A 21,063-nucleotide genomic window follows, 5' to 3' on the forward strand; every position below is an offset into this window, starting at 1 on the left:
AAAATCATATTTAGCTGTATAACTTCCCTCTAAACTATTTGACCAAATAAACATGTCCTCTACGTGATTACTTATTGACAAGTTAGATTGATAAATGATTGAAGTAATTGATGTTGGTACCCATGTGACAGTTTAAGAAAAATTTCATCCCTATTGGGTCCAAATTAGAGATGAAAATAAGTCAGGCTAAGCCCAACTTTACTTTAAACAAGTCTATCCTGTAACATAATTATTAGGCCTGAGCTTGGCCTGTTATCTGTTATAAAGGCTTTATTTTCAGTCTGGCCAGGCCTATAGCTCATTAACAAAGCCTGCTAACAAAAAAATCTTAATATTAATGAAAGTATAAATATTTTATTATAAATTAGTTTACATATTTTTCTACTTTTCATCTGTGTTATTGATAATTATTAAACAATTATAATAATTTTTATATAATTTTATAAATAATTTTTAAAATATTATTTTAGCACCAATTATAAATGTTTCATATTAAATAAATTTTTATTTTTATTTTTCTTGATTTATTTTTAAAAATTATTAAAATATCAAAGATTTTAGTTTTTTTAGGATCATATTTTGTTTGTTTAAAGACATCTTATATTTAATAAATAAAGTCATAGTAAACACATAAAATTGATCACAAAAAATAACATTTACACAATTTGTTGAATCAGCTGAAAAAAATTATTATATTTTAAAAAAAATTAAATTCAATGCAATATATATATATATATAATGAAAATAATAATAATAATTAAATTAAAAGAAAAATAAAATAAATACAACATATTTAATTTTATTTATTTTATTAATTTGTTATTTTAAATTAACAAATATACGTAAAATTAACTACACTAACATTAATGTAATACATAAAAATATTACTAAAATAATAAATTAAAACATACAATTATATATAAAATATAAATTGATAAATTATCTAATAATTTAATTTTTTATTTATGTAAATATTTACAAATTATTAAATCTCAAATGTATGTTAACAATTATAATAAAAGTATTATAGATTTTAATTATTTTTTATGATATTTATATTTTATTTGGGTAAAAATATCTAATATTCAATAAATAAAATCATAGTAAACACATAAAATTGATAACAAAAAATAACACTCACAAAATTTGTTGAATGAATTAAAAGAAAATTATTATATTTAAATAAATAAATAAATAAATAGTCATTATAAAAATTATATATAAAAAATATTTATATTATAAAATTCAAAGATGTAAAAAAAATAACATATAGTAATAATTAATAAAATTTATATTTACATTAAAATAACTTATATTTCTAAACTTTTATCTTACTCAAAAAATATGTAATAAAACTTAATATAAAAATTTAAACTCAATGCACTATATTTTATTAACATATATATATATATATATATATATATATAATATGACAATAATTATTATTATTATTAAATTAAAAAAATAATTACAAAATATTTTATTTTATTTATTTTTTATTTTAAATTAATAAATATACATCAAATTAACTACACTATAACATTAATATAATATAGAAAATATTATTGATATAATAAATTAAAAAATATATATATTATATATAAATTGATAAATTAATTAATAATTTATTTTTTTATTTATTTTTTTATATAAATATTTAATAATTATTGAATTTTGAATGTATATTAACAACTATATTTTTTAAGAAAAATATATTTATATTTATATAAAATTTATAAAAAATAATTATTTAAAATTTGACATATTCATATTTAGGTGTGTTATTGTGTACTGTGGATCTGATATCTAAAAAAAATTTTATAAGTACTTTACTCAAAAAATTTATACCAATAAAAAGAAAATACGTGTTAAGTTACAAAAAGTATATATTATTATATATAATTTATTTAAAATTATACTATTTACTATATGGTCCTATATATATATATTAATATAATAATTAAATATTATAAAGAAAAAGTATTAATATAATAATTAAATATTAATAATAATAAAATTAAAAATATAAAAATATACTAATATCATATTATTATTTTATTTCGTTTAGTTTTGATTGCGTCTTGTTTCTGTTCAAAGATTTAATCATTCTTTAACTTATTTAAATGTAACAAATATAATAATTTATTATTAAAAAAATTATTATTTTAAAACTGTAATTATGTGTAAATATTTTTAATTTTTAATAGAATATAATTTTTATTTATTATAATTATAAATAAAAAGAATTATAACATAATATATTATTGTAATATAACAGAAATAAAAATATATTATTAAATAATTTTATTATTTAAACATTTTTGACAGCTCTATTTTTAAATTATATATATATATATATAAATCGGCTTGTCAGGTTTAACAGGCTTTGTAAATAACTCAGACCTAACTTGTTTACTTAAATAGACCTTAAAAAAAGCCTAAGCTTTATTTCTTTATTAAAAAGGTCAGGCCTAAACCAAGCTAAGTCAGCTTGGTCTGTTTACATCCCTAGTCTAAATGTCCTTAACCCACAACTTTATATCTTGAATGTCGACATAGGAAGTGTGTTAACATAATTTGCTCAGTCTCAACTAGTCATAATACCAAAAGAAAACATGTCTATTACCAAGTCAAAAAGTGAACTCATCCCTCATAGTATTTTTAGACTTTTTGATTGCTTGCCAAGAGTGAAACCCTCCATCTTTATTATGATCTAACAAATTATCTTTCTTCTTATATCTTTCTACAAACAGATGGATCCAGAGTTTGTCTTTTTTGTTTATCATATCTCAAACTCATTTACCTAATAAAGTCACATTATATTCCCAGTTCACCAGGTTAATTCTCTTTCCGTCATTATTCATTCAAAAAAAATTATGCACATACTTATCAATTGAGTGACAAATAAATTGAGACAACCAATACAGTTGTAAGCAATATGTTGGGATCGTTGTAATAACTAATTTAGCTAGAATTAAACGCTTCTATATTAAGGAAATTAGATTTCCCATTAGCAAGCCTATGTTGAATTTTCTCCACAATGAAGTCATAATGTCTTCTTTTCACTGTGCCTAAGATCATTTGAAAACCCAAATACTTATCAAGGGGGGAAGGAAAACGATTACATGAGATAGAGGTGAACTTAACTTGTTTCCAACCATTAATGCCAACCAAAATATATGCCCAAGATTTTATCAAGTTAACCTTTAGACCAGATACAACACTAAACCAGTTGAGAATTTCCTTTGTGATTCTAATTTGAGAACTTTTAGCTTTGACAAATAAAAGCACATCATCAGTAAAAAGTAGATGATATATAGTTAGGCCATTTTTGCTAACCTTAACTGGTTGCCACTTATTATTTTTCATTGAAACTTCTATAGTGAAAGCTAACATTTCCATACACAAAAGGAAGAGATATGGAGAGAGTGAATCACCTTAGCAAAGGCCATAATTTGGAGAAAGTGAAGAAAACTTATTCTCATTCCATAAAATGCTCATTGATGGAGTAGTAACATAGTGCATAATAAGAGTAACTATTTTATTTAGAAACCTAAAATTTAGGATAGTATGCCTTAAAAACTCCCAATTAATGTGATCATAAGTCTTTTCTAGGTCTAATTTAAAAGCAACATCTCCTTTTTTTTTCTTGAACATGTGCATCATATAAACGATTTCTTGCAAAATAATTGTGTTGTTTGTAGTACCTTAACCTCGGAAGAAACTACTCTAGAGAGGTCCAATAAAATTCTAAAGAATAGATCTCAACCTCTTAACAAGTACTTTATTATGACTTTGTAAAGGATATTGTAAAGACTAATAGGCCAAATTTCCTTGAAATTTCTAGGACGATCCACTTTGAGATGAGAGAGATAAAAATCTCTGAGAACTTATTATCTTAAGTGTCTTTCTCAAATGCATCACTAACTAGTTTGCTTAGATAACTACTCACTTCATGTCAGTATTATTTGTAGAAAATTATTTGGAACCCATCAAGCCCATGAGCCTTGTAAGGATGCATGACATGGAAAGCTAAAAAGACCTCTTCTTTTGTTATATGTTGCTCTAAATTGAAAGAATCTTCAGGTATAAAAGTTATAATATTATGTAGATGGAACAATACATATATGACATGAAATTGATGGCAAAAAAGATTCACAAAAAACTTATGACCTTCTTCATGTATAAAATAAAATCATCATAACACCATATGTCATTAAGAAGAGTGAGATCATAAATTTTATTTCTTTTCCTTCGTATCATAATTTGGACATGAAAAAGTAATATGTTATGTTTTCAAACTCAATCTAATTCTTTCTAAACTTTTGGTATTACAGAAGTTTCTCTTAAAAAAGAATTTTATTATACTTAGATTGTATCTATCTATCTACCTTTTAAGATAAATAAAATAAGTTAAGTTAGCTATCTCTTGCCTTTTTGTTTAGCAAATGTCTGATTATTAAAATTGATAAAATATTTTTTTGAGCTTACGAAGTAATAAAACAGGATCCCCTTACCTTCTCACGAGGCCTTATAAATAATTGAATCATTGTAAACTGTCTAGACTGTTTAAAAGAAAAAAAAAAAATCGAGATCCAAGCACTTAGGGAAGGCCCATTCCTTAACAAGAAGATAAATTTTGTTTGTACATTGTAAGTGCTAGAGCTAACAAAAGAGACAACACATTCCATTCAGATTAGCGGTGACAAATTTTAACTTACTAAAGAAATAAATAAATAAATCTGATTTGAACTTCCAATATAATACCAAATAAATAAAGCTTAACATTTTATGAATTTTTGCAGACATGTTTTTTATCGGAAAAGTTTAACACTGGACCGATTTAACAAGTCCATATTAACTGCTGGAATCACATGCTCAGGACACAACCCGAACTGAATCGAGTTTTAATTTTTGTAGCCGAACAAACCCATTTATCGGAACCAAATTGCTAAGTTTGTAATGAATTGAGTGAATTTGATTGGATTATAGGAGTTTGTCCTTATAGAGAACACCTCTAATTTAGCGTTTTGTAGTGTCTATGTTGGTTGTTTTATTCCCCACTGGGAAGTGGTTTATTTTGAATAGGATAGACAGAAAAACAGTAATTTGATATGAATGGGATGGAAACCGGAAAGGGAACCCTCAAAGCTGTGGCTCTCATCGTTGGAGATAACAACATTAGAGGTTCTCTTCACTTTGTTCACCACCCCAATGGTCTCTCTCTCTCTCTCTCTCTCTCTCTCTTCATATTTCTTCTGACCAATGCTTATTATCGCTTATTAGTTTCGGTGTGATTGTGTAGGGACCACCCATGTAACAGGAAAAATAGCAGGCTTGTCCCCAGGCCTTCATGCCTTCCATATTCATGCTTTTGGGGACACCACCAATGGATGCAACTCCACTGGTTCCTTTTCTTAATTACTTTTTTCATCAATTTGTATCTTTTCTAGGAAAATATAAAAAGGAATAGTTTAATTTGTAAAAAGAATTAGACTTTTGAGCAGTTATATACAGCCAAGAATAATGGAAAGCCTCAATTTATTTTTGGACTAGTTTTATATGCTTAATAGTATAGAACTTGTGGGAAAATGTAATTTTATTTTATATCAATTAATCTAAGCTGAACATGTAGCTGGTTTAATTAATTTTTAGCTTTAAATTGTTCTTTACCACAGGTCCTCACTTCAATCCACTCAAGAAGGATCATGGGGCTCCTTATGATGATGAGCGTCATGCTGGTGATTTGGGCAACATTGTTGCAGGCCCTGATGGTAAATTCTGCTTTTCTTTTTCTTTTTTAATGTTTAATTTATTTTGATACTTTAATTTATTCTGCTTTGCAGGAGTTGCTGAGATATCCATTAGAGATAGACTGGTAAAGAATTAAACTTTGTGTGTTGTCTGGTGTTTAATAGATATCACTTTGGTAATTTGATATTCCTTGTGGTTTTAGAGAATCATCCCATTTTATCTGATCTGCCCATCTGCACAATTAAATTGATCACATGTTCAAATGTTGTTATGCAATACTGATTTTCCTTTAGTATTGTTTTTTGTTGGTTGTTATTTTCGTTTTGAACGTAGTTTAATTGGGTCTAGAACACTTAATTTTCCCTTTGTCACTTTCAATATGTAGATTCCACTTAGTGGACTTCACTCCATAATTGGGAGGGCTGTTGTTGTGCATGCTGATCCTGATGATCTTGGAAGGGGTAAGATTTTATAGTTTGGCCACAGAACATGTTTCATTAGGTTTCCACTTTGAAACATATCTTTTGGTTTCCGCTAGACATGTTTTATATTATAATTTCATTGAAATAATTTTCATGTGATAGTAAGCTGTGAATACCATTAAGGTGCAAATTACTTCTGTGGTCCAAATTGATTGATGCTGTTCTGTTAAGATACACCTTTTTTTTATATACCCACCTCAGCTTGGCTGCATATTTCCTTTCATATTACAGAAACTTTTTATCTAGTAAGCTTAACTCCTCTAATGAGATTACTTATTTACTGCCTAATGACTATCAAGTATTTTGCTTCAAACTATTCTACTCCTTCAATGCCTGATGCTGTGAGAGACCAAAATGAAAAAGGATATAAATTGTATTATTAACAAAGAAGAAAATACTGCAGAAAGCTTTTCCACGGCACAAATCAAATATGCAGTTATTGGGTGTAAAAAAAAACATTCAAAGGGGCAGAGGGCCAAAGGTGCCTCACACAGTTGTGGGATGCAGAAAGTTACAAGTTTTTTTTTATAGGGGAGGTGCAAGAACTTTGCCTCCTCCAAACCCTCGAACCACACCGTACTAGAAGAGACCTTACTTTAATACCACTTGTAACACCCGACAACTTATTCGAGATTGACAACTATCCTTACAAACCAACACAAGACTTTTCCTCAACTGTATAGTCTCATACATATACAATTTTTGGATCTCGTTTATTCTGGTGTATGTTCGATTCATTCATATGTCATTCCCACTAGAAGCTTACCAAAAGCCGTTCCTTGTCTGTGCATTGCATTGGCGATCACTTCCCACCCTCATCAACGCCCAAGATGTCACATATCCCAGCTAGGAACCACTCTCATTGGTGCCTTGGATGTCACAAAGATAATGCCTCCAGTGTTGCACTACTAAGCCAAGTGCCATGACTTTCTTCTCATAGATCGATTTATTAAGGTTCTGAGAAGCTAAAGCTTTGCTAACATAAGCTATAGTTTGTCCTTCCTGTATCAGAGTAGCACCTATTGTTTGTCCTGATGCATCACACTATCATGAATTCCTTGGAAAAATCAGGTCATGCAAAAACTAGGAATGTCGTGAGACAGTGCTTGAGTGTGTTGAAGGCTTGTAGAGCCTCTTCATTCCAAGAAAACCCTTCTTTCTTGGTTAAGTTAGTTAGTGATCTAGCAATCTTACCATTGTCCCTTATGAAATGTCAATAGTACCCAAACAGTTCTAAAAACCCTTAGCATTGGAAGGAGTTGGTCACTCTAATAAATTGGACCTTCTTTGGATCCATGACAACTTCCTTTAAAGAAATAACATGGCCTAAGTACTCCACAGATGGTTGTCCAAGGAGACACTTCTTTTCATTAATAAAAAACTGATGTTGTAGCAATGGGGTTAAAACACTCCCCAAATGGCACATATGATCAGTCCAAGTAAAACTATATATTAGTATATTGTCAAAGAATACTAGCACATACTTCCTCAACCAAGTCTAGAAGATAGAGTTCATAGTGGACTGAAAAGTTGAAGGTGCATTCATTAGGCCGAAAGGCATTACAAGGTACTCATAGTGCCCACCATGAGTGTGAAACGCTATCTTGTAAATATCATCCTCCTTCACCCTTATTTGGTGACAGCCTAAACGGAGATCAATCTTTGAAAGGAACTTAGCCCCATATAATTCATCAATCAACTCATTAACAGTTGGAATTGGGTACTTGTTTGGCACAATAACCTTATTAAGAGCCCTATAGTCCACACACATTCGCCAAGAGTTATCTTTCTCTATAACTAGAATTACAAGACTAGAGAATGAGCTCTTACTTTGTTTGATGATCCTAGAATCTAACATTGCCTTGACCTGTCACTCAATCTCGTCCTTATGGTGATGGGCATACCTATAAGGCCTCACGCAGACAGGACTAGTTCCTGGTTTAAGCACAATAGCATGATCCTAACTTTGCCAGGAGGAAGACCTTGAGGTTCTTGGAACACTTGCAGGTATTGTTCCTTAAGAAGGAGTAATTCAGCTTGGAATTGGGAAGGTAAAGCTTCCTGCGATTCAGCTGTAGTCCTTTCTCCCTAAACTTCATAGACTAACAACTTATCTTGAACTCCAATTGACTGAAGAAGTCCCTGCAATGCAGTAGTATGGCATTGATCCTTCACTTGGTAACCTTTGAGATTCACTGACCTTCCATTCTGCTCAAAGGTCATGAGTTTCTTCTTCCAATCCGACCTCACTTTTCCCAAGGTTTCTAACCATTCCATCCGTAGAACCAGGTCAATGCCCCCTAACTCCAAAATATAAGCATCTACCATAATCCTTTGCTTCCCGATAATAATGTTTAGTTCCTTACATCGGCCTCGAGACATACATTTATTGCCATTGCCAAGACACCCATCAAATTCTCTGGTCTTATAATTGGCAGCCCAAGAGAAATCACCAACTCCTTGGTGATGAAGTTATGACTTGCTCCACTATCAATGAGCACCAATATGGGAAACCCGTGCAACTATTGTTCCAATTTGATTGTCTTGGAAGGGCCAAAGCTCAATTTGAAACCATATTCAGGTCTACCATCTGACATATAATTTCCTAGTCAGATAGTTCCTCAACATCCTCCTCGTTGTTACCTTCTTTGTCCCAAAGCAGTAAACGCAATTGCTTGTTAGGACACTGATGGGTGGGGCTATAGTGTTGTCCACATTCGAAACACAGCCCCTTGTTTCTCCCATCCATCACCACCCAATTTCTTCGCAGTCACATTCTCTTGTTTCTCACTAGTATGTAGGTTTGATATTTGTTCTGAAACTTGCTTACCACTATTAGAGCCTGCTTACCTGGCACTTGCTAGGTTTGAATGAAAATTATCGCAAAACACAACTTGCGTACATCCCAAGTTGGACTAAGCTTGATCAACATTCCCAAGCTTTCACTCTAACATACACGCTGTAGAAATTAATTTGTATTTGGCAATTCCAGCATTAAAACCTCCAAGTGAATGTCCTCCTTAAGGCCGCCTCCTAAGAACAATCCCATATATTGATTGTCTAGCATGGGTGGAATTTTGAGCTGCCAACATTTCAAACTCCTCTACATATTCGTCAATTGTTCGCTCCTGAGACAACAATTTCAATTGAGCAAAAGGATTTCCAGAACGATGTTCATCGTAACAATCGAAGAGAGCAATCTTCAAGTTCTCCCAAGATAATTGAGGATTTGATTCCCTCAACACCTTGAACCAATGCGCAAATCCCTCCATACAAATATGCGCAAGTTGACCACGAGCCTCAGGCAGTGTTCCTTGAATTGTGAAATAGGCTTCGCTCTAGAAGTCCAACCAACAAGATCGATCCCCTGGAATGCAGGTAGTTCAATCCGTTTGGCCATGAAACGATACTAGTCAGGATAAGGTATCGATGAACCTTCTCCGGTGTGTGTTTTCTCTTTTCTTGATCCTCCGATCACGTCCAGTGAATTCCCTGGTGACGTCAGAATACTTTGTTGTCACTGGAATCCCTCTCGGATTTCAGTTTGCATTGCCGCAAGGGGAAGAGCAATTTCCCAGACGCTAGCAAGCAAGGAACCCAGTTTAGCTCAGTGTCGTCATTCTCCTTTGCATGCACAAAGGTTCTGGCATCAGTGTGAAGATCTCAATGAAAGCACCAATTGATAGGATTAAATTTCTGAGAGAAATGAGTTTATTGAACTGAAATTCAAATGCGATAACAAAAAGATAAGAGCAACGCTCCCAACAATGGAGAGAAGCCCAGCCTAAGCTTAAGGAAAAACTGAATATACATCTCCCCTCCAACCCTACTCGTTATCCCCTACAAATTCTCTCTTTTGTAACTAATTCTTCATACCTCTTGCGCCACCGGTCCGCCTTCGACCTTGGCCTACGAAAATAGGTCTTTCCCCAATTGCCCTTATTTGGTTGGCCTTAGTAGCATTTGGCCCATCATATCTCATCACCATTTTTTAGTTTTTGACTTTCTGTTTATTATGAAACAGGTGGGCATGAGCTCAGCAAGACTACTGGAAATGCAGGTGCAAGAGTAGCATGCGGTAATGCTCACTGTTGTTCATATTTTTTCCATACATTAATCAATTAAGATCTACTCCAGGGCTTGAATTCATTGCATGCATAATTTGTTAGTAGCTTAGTGCCTCTACAATATGAATTTTTCTTGTCAAACTTAAATAGGTACGGTCATAGAAACACTTATTGAGTAAGGATGATAAGACCTTGTTCACTCACAACATGATAAGTTATATGGGTGTAATTTGGATAAATTACTCAATAAGTACTTGTAAAAAAAGAAACAAAAAGGTAAAATGAATCAAACTTCTCCCATAAGTTAAAATCAATTTATATACTCCAACTTTTGATAAAGCTAAATGAAAGATCTTCTAAGAGAGATAAGGTACATAAGTTGATTTTACCTTATGAGAAAAATTTGATTTATTTTTATATCTTTATTTTCTTCTCTTATTGATAAATTTATTCAAACTGAGTCATTATCTGTTATATAGTTGAAGTGGTAGCATGTGACATTGTACAATTCGGCCTGCGGCTTCTTGTTCTATATGTTGAAACGTCTGACAATTGCTAATTGTTGATCAGGTATCATTGGGCTTCAGTCATCTGTTTAGGATAGTTTGCCTACAGATAATATATTCAGAGATGGTGTATCCAATTTCATTTAATTTCTGTATGAAATTACAATCATGATGTAACTACTGTATAGCAACTCTTATGACAAGCTGAAGTTCTACTACATTGTTACTCGGTTTCCTTGCCCTCTAGTATGCGAGGACTGGGCTGAAGTTGATATACCATCTATATAAGCCATAAATGCAATAAAAGATTACTATAAACTAGTTTATTGTTGGGTAATTTACGAGTGTCTAACAGTTCAATTTAGTTCATTTTTACTCAAAAAGTCATCTGAACCCGACATAAAAATAGTACCTGATTCAATTTGAATGTAATGTCAATCGAATAAACTCAAACTGATATTTTGCAGTGGTTTGGATAAATTCTTTTGGTTTTGTATTTATTTTTAAATGAAATTTATTTTCTTAAAATTATTTATTTTATATGACTATTCATTTAATTTCAAATTTAGATTAAATAGTAGCCTAATAAAAGTGTTTGTTGAAGAAAAATAAAACAACGTTAGTTAAAAGGGAAAATTTTAAAAGAATAGTAGATTTGTTTATAGAAAAGAGAAAAGAAAGGATACACAGTCGAGAAAAGTGAGAATAGAGTAAATGAAGAATTTTACCTTATATTTATACAATATTATTATAAGAGGAAGGAAATAACAATAATAAGTTTTATCTCATCACGTGAGATTAGCTTATAAATGTCATTAAACTGATTAAAAAATAAATTCTTTGATTTGTTATTTATTGTTAGATTTTTTTAATAATTTTATCCAAAAAAAATTTAAATCTCTATCCTTTTTTATTAGAAAAATTATGTCATTGATTTCTTTACTAGGATTTTTAGTAGTCTTCTTTTGCTCGTGTTTAAATTATCTTTAATTTATTATCATTTTTTTTCACATTAGATGTTACTCTGATATTTTTATTTATATAATATTATGTTTTCTCTTATGTGATCGTTTATTCATTTTAGTATTTTTATTTATGCAACTCTCACTTTTTTATATTGTTTTATTGAAGTTTAACATTCGCTAACATTCAAGATAGTTAATTGTAAAGTAATACAAAAAAAAAAAAAAAACTCTTTCAACTCAATAGGTACTTTACTTTAAATAATCCTATAATGTATTTGTTTACTTAAACAATTTGACTTGTATTTGATTAATAACATCATTAGTTTTTCTATGATCCCAAGTATTTAAACTTAGAGATCTTAAGTATATTATCATCTTCAATTTTAACTTTCAATGCATAATCATCATTTTGTTTCTTATTAAAATTACAATATGTATACTCTTTTTTTCTTCTGCTAAAGCAAAAAATCCTTAAATTTCAAAGTATGTTTCTAAAGCTCAAGTATAGAGTTAACCTCCTATTTTGATTCCTTAATCAAGAATATGCATTTAATTTAGGAATAATTTTTGCATGTCACTCATAAGCACATCTAAACTAGCTTAAATAAGGACTCAAAGCAAAATCTTGATATAAACATATTTTTATAGGAAAGTTCTTAAATACACTTGCAAGAGTTTTTACATTTTTAGTTATTCTCTTATACATATGTTGTATAGCACCAAATGTATGCTACATAAATGCATTTTTTTCTAAAGTCTTCCTTCCATAACACTTCTTTGAATACACAATCATATACTTTTTACAAGTCAATAAAAATTATATATATATATATATATATATATATATATATATATCCTTTTTTTTAGTGTACTTTTTCATAAACTTTCATTTGTAAAAGATATATAGCATTTATTGTAAACTTTCTGGATAAAATTAAATTAAATTAAATTTTTATCATTCCAAATTATTATTTTAATCTATGCTCAGTCACCTTTTTCGTGCTTTTGAATATAGAAACCAAAGTGTTATTCCTCTACTCATTTGGCATATTTTAAATCTCAAAACATTGTTAAAGAGTTTAGTAAGTTAACCAATTCATTATTCTCTTGATCAATTTATATTAAGGACTTATTTTTTGAACCAACTTGAATTTTATGATTGTATATTAAATATTTGCTTGGCTTTCTAATCCTTTTATATTTTCATTTTATATCTAATATAATAGAAAAATAATATAAATGTATTATAGATGCGGTTTGGTTTGATTCAGAAACTTGTTTGACAAATTACAAGAGCAAGAATTAATTCTTTCTACTGTGACATGTTTCAACTTAAAATTTATTTTATAGATTAATTTGGATCGTTTTAATTACATTTAATATTTTAAAAATAATCACAAAATGAGCTTAAATGGTTGATACTGTTTAACCAACAATTCCTGTGAGTAGGAATGGTCCGTTAAGAACAGAAAATATTATCAGTAGTTTTACATGTTCTTCAAAGCTTTGTCCATGGTACCGATCAATATTCAAGCATAAACGTTAGTTTTAAAGCAAATTCATTGTATTCTTCCGTTACATATTTTCAATTCTATTTTGTTAGATTGCTTGCCTTAAGAGTGGATCTTCTAATTTAAGGCCATTATACAAATATTCGTTGTGAATAATACCTGTATTACAACTTTACAGTTATACCAAAAATAAATTACAACATTCAGTGTTTTTATTCATAAATCAATATTTAAATACCAAAGGCATAAAACATATTTTTCATGCGTAATTGAGAAATTTTAGAGGCATTGATTCATTTTTCATAAATATATCACCTATGGTTTAAAAAATAGAAGTAAAATTAATTTGTAGGTCTTTATAGTTTCACAAAATTTATAATTAGGTTTTTGTATTTTAAAAATTTTACTTATTTATATTATTTTTTAAAAAAGAAAATCTATGAAAGATAACACCATTAAAAAATTTATCCATTTCGTAAATTGAATTTATATCGTCAAACTATTTGGCTCGTGAGTTTTGACCATTATTGCTTGCAATTTGATATGAATCAATTAAGACGTTAATTACAATGCTATTAAATCTGTTAAAGCAGTAGTTAGTAATTACAAGGATAAATATAAATAGAAGAACAATCAAATTAGCAGGTATTTTTGAATACTTGTAATTTTTCTTAATTTCATTGACTTTCTAGTTTTTAGATAGTTTTTCCATTAGATAATTTTTTTAAAACTATCTCTCCTATCACAATTTTCACTAATTTTGTGGTGCTTTTTTTAATGTGGTTCCTGTCGTTAACCATTTTTTGTTGGTGTCGTCCATCACACCCCTACTTTCTCAACCGGATTGAGTAAGGAAATCCAATGGCTTCAAACAGTGATATATCAGCCTACTAAAATAGAACATAAAAATTATGGCAGGGTGAGAACAAAAGGTAAACTATGTGTAAATAATTCCACAAAATTTCAAATTATGTTAACCGTAGAGGGGAATAAATTTAGGACTTGTTTGATTTAGTTTTTATTTTATTTTTTAAAAATTACATTTTAAAACAATTTAATAAAACTGTTTTTAAGAAAAAATATAAATAAAATTTTTTTGGATAATTTATTTTTTAAGACTGTTTTTAATTGAGTTTTCATTAGTTTTGGAAAGAGAAATAGAAAAATAAAAATAAAAGCATCCTAAAAGTAATTCTGATTTTTAATCGTAAAAACTGAAAATAAAAAATTATTTTTAAAAATTATTTTTAAAACTTAAATTAACAAACAAGTTTTTATATTTTTTATTTTTGAAAACAAAAAAATATATTTAAAAAGAGAACAAACGGCCCTTAATTTTTCTAGTTATCCCTGCGATACAAATAGAACGGCCAAAGCATGGCTTCACTCACAAATGGATTTTAAAAAAGTGGGCTAAATCAGATTTTGGTCTTCCAAAAATTTTAGATTGAACTTAATTTGTTATGTTCACATAAAATTAAAGTTAGCTCATAATTTTATTAAAACATAATATAGTCAAGATGTTTCATCAATAACATTGTATCATTATGCTTTTAGTAAAATTATATTGTCTCTTAAAACTGAGATTAAAAAATATATATAAAAAAATGGAAGTATAAATGCTATATTATCATCCACGTCACATTTTATAACATGTTTTAATAATATTAAATTAATCAAATCTATTGACAGAAAAAAGTGTGTTTCGCGATGGATCGCTAACTAATCTCATTTTATAACATTTGTATTAACCATTATGCTTAAAACCCCCCAGATTGAGACCTTATCACAACAGTGTTCAAGTGGAGACACAAGTAGACCCTAATAAATAAAATTTCTTCAGTTTAAAGGATTGTGTCTTTGTGTCAAAATGCACTACTGAAGTACCTATCATCCATGATTTGGATGAAAATAAAAGGAAATGCTTCTCTCCTTCAGCGAGGTTATAAGGCAACAACACGAGAAACTTTATTTACAACAATGAAGTAACACATTACATGAAATTAGAGAGAAACCCAAGTAACCAAATGGAACTACATAAAGCAGTCAAAATGTAGTTGTAGCACATTGAATTCAAAAGACAGAAACCAGTCCTGGAAAACTCAGCACCATCATTAGAATGTAGCCAATGATTAGTTTGGCCGAGTGAAAGCTGTGTCAGTATACAATATAGCTTCGACAGCAGGGACTTCGGCAAGAACACGGTTGTATCTTCTTTAGCCTCTCAACCAAGTGTTCCTATAAGATGAATTGTCTCGCAGAGAGGCATCATGGGGCTTGTACTCCATAACATAGCTGTGAGGAAGCTTTAAGTGACGTTTAATTGAATCTCTCAGAGCCATTACAGCCTGTAATGAGAAAGCAGGAACATTACTAAGGACAAATATGAATGTATATTCGCAATTGCAAAGTATCAGTAATAATTCCAACCTGATGATCAGAAGCATTGCGATTCCACACACTCAATATATCCTCATTGAAACGAATGCTCAGTACAGCACCACATATGTTATCCCCATAATCCAATTGGTCACCCACTAAGGCAAGAACCTGCACTTAGCCATGTAATGCTATTACAAATTTCAAGTCTCCAACAATAGAAGACACAAATATAAGTAGAATCAATGGTATGTCATGAAGTCAAATTCACAAAGATATATTCCAAATGGTAATTTAGCTGGTCAACAATTTGCCATCATTCAAAACCTCACAACAGTATACAATATTAATGTGGAAACCAAATGAAAGGTATATCATTTGCTAAATAGCCATTGCATACTGTTTACATTAATGTCCAAAGAATCAGCATCATTCAAAACCTCACAACAGTATACAAAATTAGCCATCACAGATGATCTAGTGTTAGCTACATATCGTAAGCAGTGGGTTGCTATCCATTGTAAGGTTTATGATTACTTGATAGAATACCCAGCTACCGGCTATATTTAGAAAAATGGTCTAAGAAAAAGAAAGGGCACTCAGGATTCAAGAAGAAAGTCATTTACCATAATAAATGAAGAATTCCACCACTTCTTGACAAATTAGAAAAGTCCTTTACATTGAGCTTAATAGTCCTACTTCTCAATTGCAGCGGCAGATAAATTTTAAACCAACCAGGTACTTATGTGCTAAACTCATTAGCAAACAAAAAGAAAATCAGAAATTTTTCCTTACATTATTTGAAAATTAGCTAGTCCCATTAATGTGATTCTGTTCTGCACAAGAAGAAAATAGCTTCCACAGAAACAACTTCATGGAAATCAATAAACAGAATTACTTTCCAAATCAATTTCTATCAATGCTTCCTCCTCTAGTTATCAGGAACGCACCAACTTTATTTGATAGAAACTTACTTATTAACTAGTTCATATCATATAATGAAGTGGAATTTTTTGTGGAAAATAAACAAAATTTTTTTGCACAAATCAAATGACAGGTAGATTAATGGAGGCCTAGCTACTCAACATTATTCCACTGCAAGGACAATGGACAAAAACTAATTGGGCAACAAAACCAAGTACCCACAAGTCCTGGTGTTTCTAAAAGGATTAGTAGGTTTCAGTGGTTCTATATTAAGTTCAAATATTAATTGGCTGCTTTCGATTTGATCTTAACTTGCACATAGGGTTAAACTAAATATATATCACCCCAAAAATCAAAGGGCTTAATAGTTATAAAACAGAACAAAAGAGGGAAAAATACAAAACAAAAAACAAACTTGGTGGGGGCAGCCATTTTGGTAAGTAATTTTCTTACGATGAAAACAGCAACTGGTTAAATTAGCACCCAATATCTCTTAGCTTCCACACAAGAAATGTAGGCCCAGTGGGTCCAATATCTACTAGTCTGCCATCCACTCAGTGCTAACTAGAAGAATTCACTTTTTGAACTAACAAAACAAGTCTTTTCATTTTCCTTTTTCGGTTAAAAAAATGTTGACAGGGCTTCTGAAACATTTTCCCACCCCAAACTAAGTGACAAATATGTCAAGTTGTAACCTAGACAACCTCAAATGTGTGCACTGTGAACAACCCTGTGGAACATAGAAATCATGCTTCACAAACGGAGTAGTTCAGAGACAAATTTCTATTTTATAAATGGTAATCAAAAACTAGGTTCTGTCTTCACTTTCTGTTGAAAAAATCAACAACGGAACATTTTAGGCCCATAAAACATTTCAATTACTTGAACATAGCATAATTTTAATGGCAAATTTAGATATCAACAACAACAACCAAGAAATATTCTATTTAGTGGGATCAACTACATGTATCAAATGAAGCTGTAAATGAGATCTATCAAAAACCAAATTTTCATTAAAACTATTTGATGGAAGAACAAATTTAAATAAACACTCAATAAATTAAAGTGTTAACATTTTATCAAGGAAGATACAAAAGATGCTTTGGAAGAAAATCTTTGCACTTACCAGGTCTTCCCAAAAACGACCTGAGACAACCTTTTTGAATCGTATAATCCATTTACCACCATTGCAGTTAGCAGAGTCCTTCAGAAGAAAGTCATGCACCATGTCAAATGGAACAGCTTATAATTCTCAATCAACAAGAAAATACAACTCCAGCTACACATTTTAAGAACCTACCTCCCATAAGGGACGAATTCCTTCCTTGAAAAGGTGCAAATCTGTTGGACTAGGCAAAGAAGAAGGACGAGCAAGATGGCAATAGCAGACCCAAAATCCTTCAACCTATAATAGTATTAACACCCACATTTGCCAAAGTAAGAAAATTTAATGAAATATAAACTACAATTCAACTATAGTCCCTCATAAAGCAAAAGACCTTACCGTACTGAAATCAACAATTTTCTTTATGTTGTCTTCGTACGATGTTTGATTTCGAACTCCGGGCGTTCGACGTGTGTACCAAAATACAAATTTGTGCTGCTCATAAAGACCACCACCACCGACACAAAATAAATCAACCAAAATGTAAAATTGCACAAACAGTAAACCACACAAAGATAGAGTGAAATAAATAAGCATAGCCACCAGCCCACCACACATAATCTACAAGCATGTCAAATCATTAAGAGCCAAATCTAATCAACAGAGCATAATCATCTCCCACATATCTGCATCAAAGAAGAACAACCCACTACACCCAACATAGCATTTGATCAACTCTTCCAGGATCACAACCATTTCTATTGTAAAAAAAAAAAACCAAAAAAAATAAGACTCTGGAGGCACAGTGATAAATCAAAGCAAGCTACCCTTAATCAAAACCTTTACAAAAACATGCGAAATTTTTTAACCATTCATTATCTTCCTCATCAAATAACATATACCCGCAACCCAAAACTTCCGATTTGGTTCATTATATTCCACCTCAGCATGTCTATGCGTAACTGCAAACTTCAGTTATATCCATAAATCGCTAATAAAATCCCGAAATCTCAACAAAAAAAAAAACTAAGAAACATTAAAAATCTAGATATCAATCACCAGACTTTTCATTTAACGCATTGCATACAAATTATTAAAAAAGAAAAGCATCGGCTCAACGTCAAAATTACCCTAAATAATAATAATAATAATATTTTTGGTACTGTTTGAACCTTCAGGGGGTGAAGACCAGCTTTAAGGTCACGGGCTTGTCGTTCTTCGGCTTCTTTGCTGTTGCTGTTAGCATCAGCTGCCAATTGAGAAGAAGAATCCAACGTTTGATGAGTACTTTCGGGGTTATTGTTGTTGTTGTTCTCAGACTCCTTCTTCTCCGCTGTCAAATCCATTATCGCTTCCCAAAACCCTAAGCCCCTTTTTTCCTTCTGCTTTCAGTGTTGAGGTTCAGATCAGAGAGATAAATTGTGTTTGGGGTTTTAAGCTTTATAGGTAGCTTCAGTTCTCAAATATTTTAACTTTTTTTCTTCTTTTTTTTCCCTCATTTCTTGATTCTGTCTAGTCTTATATTAGATTTCAAATATGAAAAATACAAGTTTTTTATAAAAATATAACGTTTTATTTTTTATAATATTAATCAGGTATAATTTATTAATGATTTTTATTTATCTTAATGAATATTTTAAATAAATTAATTATTCAAAAAAATAGTAAGTTATTCAAATAATATCTTAAAAATTCACTGAATATTAATTTAAAATAGTCATTTCATTAAATCATTATAATTAAAATAATAATTATTTTAATTATATATGACAATTTATCTTCTATTTAAGAATTCATAGAGGGGACATAACATTAGGGACCTTGAAGTTGAAGGTCTTTTTTTATGGGAATGGGAAAAAAGACAATTTTAAAGATATGTTATATTTAAAATAAAAAATAACGAGGTACCTGGGATTTGAAGATATACCGTGGATGAATATAATTAGTTTATTAATTTAAATTTATTTTTAGTATATATTTTTTTATAAAATATTTGTTTTAATACAAAATAGTCTTTTTGAAAAAAGAAAGCACAGTGTTTCATTTCATTTTCTCTGACTTTTTTTTTTCTTTGTTCAAATTTTTGAAATCTTTTTTTTTATTTTTTATAGTTATAAGTATTTGTTTTTTGAAAAAGTCTTTTATATTTATTTTTATTTTATTTCATCTGCATAGACGTATGATTTTCTTTAAGATTGACCTCTTTTTCAAATGAGTCAAACCTCAATACCACATTCATCAAAGAGAGACGACAATCTCTAAAGGTCAATAGCCTCCTATTAGAATAATTAGACGACAATCTCTAAAGGTCAATAGCCTCCTATTAGAATAAGCTAATTATTTCTTTAGTTCTTTATAGTTGTAAGTATAAACTAAGGTGTATGAGTGCATGATTTTTTCTCCCACGAGTTTAGAAGAAAGAGACTGCAAGAGGATATTAAAAATCTACAAATTCAAAAGTAGCTACTTCCTTAAAACTACTCCTCCGAGATAGTTTCAAAGAAAAACTCACAAGCAGAAAAAGGGTTTTGAAGAAGCTAACATAAAACCATGATAGATTGATTGCAAAAACTAGTAACCATCAAAAATTATACTAACAAATGAAATTCAATTAAATGGTGGACTAAATATTCATAAATTACTTGAGTAAGAGAGGTTCACGAACAAAACATGAAGGTTTGTTCAATCTGTAACAAAAATCACATTTCTGCAATATATGGGACTCGTCATACCAGAAAAATGCAAAGAGGCTGAAAATGAAAAATAATTGAAAATTGTAGGTGAGAGTAAAGATAAGAGAAGATATAACACCCTTATTTTATTAGTTATTATTATTACAATTTATGTTAGTTATTTGTGCATGTTATCTGAAATTAGGAGAGTTTGATTGGTGTAAACTACAAAATATCTCGTTGAGCAAAAGAGATCATCCAAAACCAAGCCCTCTCACTATAACGAGGGAGTCTCGCTGTAGTGATAAATAAATAAAGATGACCCAACAATACTCGCTATAGCGAGGGATTTTTGCTGTAGCTTAAATGACAAACAACAAAAGGAAAATGTTGTCTGATTTTTTTTGCTGTAGCGAGAAAGTCGTGAGTTTGAGGGATATTTAAAGAATTTCTATCCTAAAAATCTTTATTTTAGAACCAAAACGCCTCTCCTTTTCTATTTTCTCCATTCTTCCCCTCTTCCTTCTTAGAGAAAGCCTGTCTAACCCTAAATCTCTCTCGAATTTCAACTCAAAAGTATATTCCACTCAAATCTAAGTAAGTTTTCAGAACTTAGTTCTTGAATTTTGTTCCTATTTCTTTGTTCTCTTTTTTTGTAATAATACTATACTCTGTGATGTTAGGAAGAACTTTGGTAT

The 21,063-nt window shown here is 30.1% G+C and overlaps 2 protein-coding genes across 2 annotated transcripts; one reads left to right on the top strand and one right to left on the bottom strand.

Annotated features, from left to right (window-relative positions):
• Positions 1 to 4,802: 4,802 nt before the first annotated feature.
• Positions 4,803 to 11,119, top strand: LOC113867239 (superoxide dismutase [Cu-Zn] 2). Its single transcript, XM_027502408.1, has 7 exons — positions 4,803 to 5,217; positions 5,306 to 5,407; positions 5,679 to 5,774; positions 5,847 to 5,878; positions 6,140 to 6,215; positions 10,261 to 10,314; positions 10,874 to 11,119. Exons 1-7 carry the CDS (start codon positions 5,115 to 5,117, stop codon positions 10,900 to 10,902), a joined length of 492 nt encoding a protein of 163 aa, XP_027358209.1. The 5' UTR covers positions 4,803 to 5,114; the 3' UTR covers positions 10,903 to 11,119.
• A 3,873-nt stretch (positions 11,120 to 14,992) lies between these two features.
• LOC113867337 (eukaryotic translation initiation factor NCBP) lies at positions 14,993 to 19,189 on the bottom strand. Its single transcript, XM_027502598.1, has 6 exons — positions 18,866 to 19,189; positions 18,093 to 18,188; positions 17,889 to 17,993; positions 17,715 to 17,792; positions 15,716 to 15,835; positions 14,993 to 15,633 (listed from the first exon to the last, which is right to left on the bottom strand). Exons 1-6 carry the CDS (start codon positions 19,037 to 19,039, stop codon positions 15,502 to 15,504), a joined length of 705 nt encoding a protein of 234 aa, XP_027358399.1. The 5' UTR covers positions 19,040 to 19,189; the 3' UTR covers positions 14,993 to 15,501.
• Positions 19,190 to 21,063: the final 1,874 nt, after the last annotated feature.

The sequence above is a fragment of the Abrus precatorius genome, unplaced genomic scaffold (genome assembly GCF_003935025.1).
Source record: "Abrus precatorius isolate BTA unplaced genomic scaffold, Abrus_2018 Scaffold5, whole genome shotgun sequence".
In the NCBI taxonomy this organism is placed as follows: domain Eukaryota; kingdom Viridiplantae; phylum Streptophyta; class Magnoliopsida; order Fabales; family Fabaceae; genus Abrus; species Abrus precatorius.

Coding starts and splice junctions, on each gene's coding strand:
- LOC113867239 (XM_027502408.1), top strand. CDS start 5,115: ATGAATGGGATGGAAACCGGAAAGGGAACCCTCAAAGCTGTGGCTCTC. Junction 5,879..6,139: donor TATCCATTAGAGATAGACTG/GTAAAGAATTAA, acceptor TTCAATATGTAG/ATTCCACTTAGTGGACTTCA. Junction 6,216..10,260: donor TCCTGATGATCTTGGAAGGG/GTAAGATTTTAT, acceptor ATTATGAAACAG/GTGGGCATGAGCTCAGCAAG.
- LOC113867337 (XM_027502598.1), bottom strand. CDS start 19,039: ATGGATTTGACAGCGGAGAAGAAGGAGTCTGAGAACAACAACAACAAT. Junction 17,994..18,092: donor AAATTGTTGATTTCAGTACG/GTAAGGTCTTTT, acceptor ATACTATTATAG/GTTGAAGGATTTTGGGTCTG. Junction 15,836..17,714: donor GTCGTTTTTGGGAAGACCTG/GTAAGTGCAAAG, acceptor GGCTAAGTGCAG/GTTCTTGCCTTAGTGGGTGA.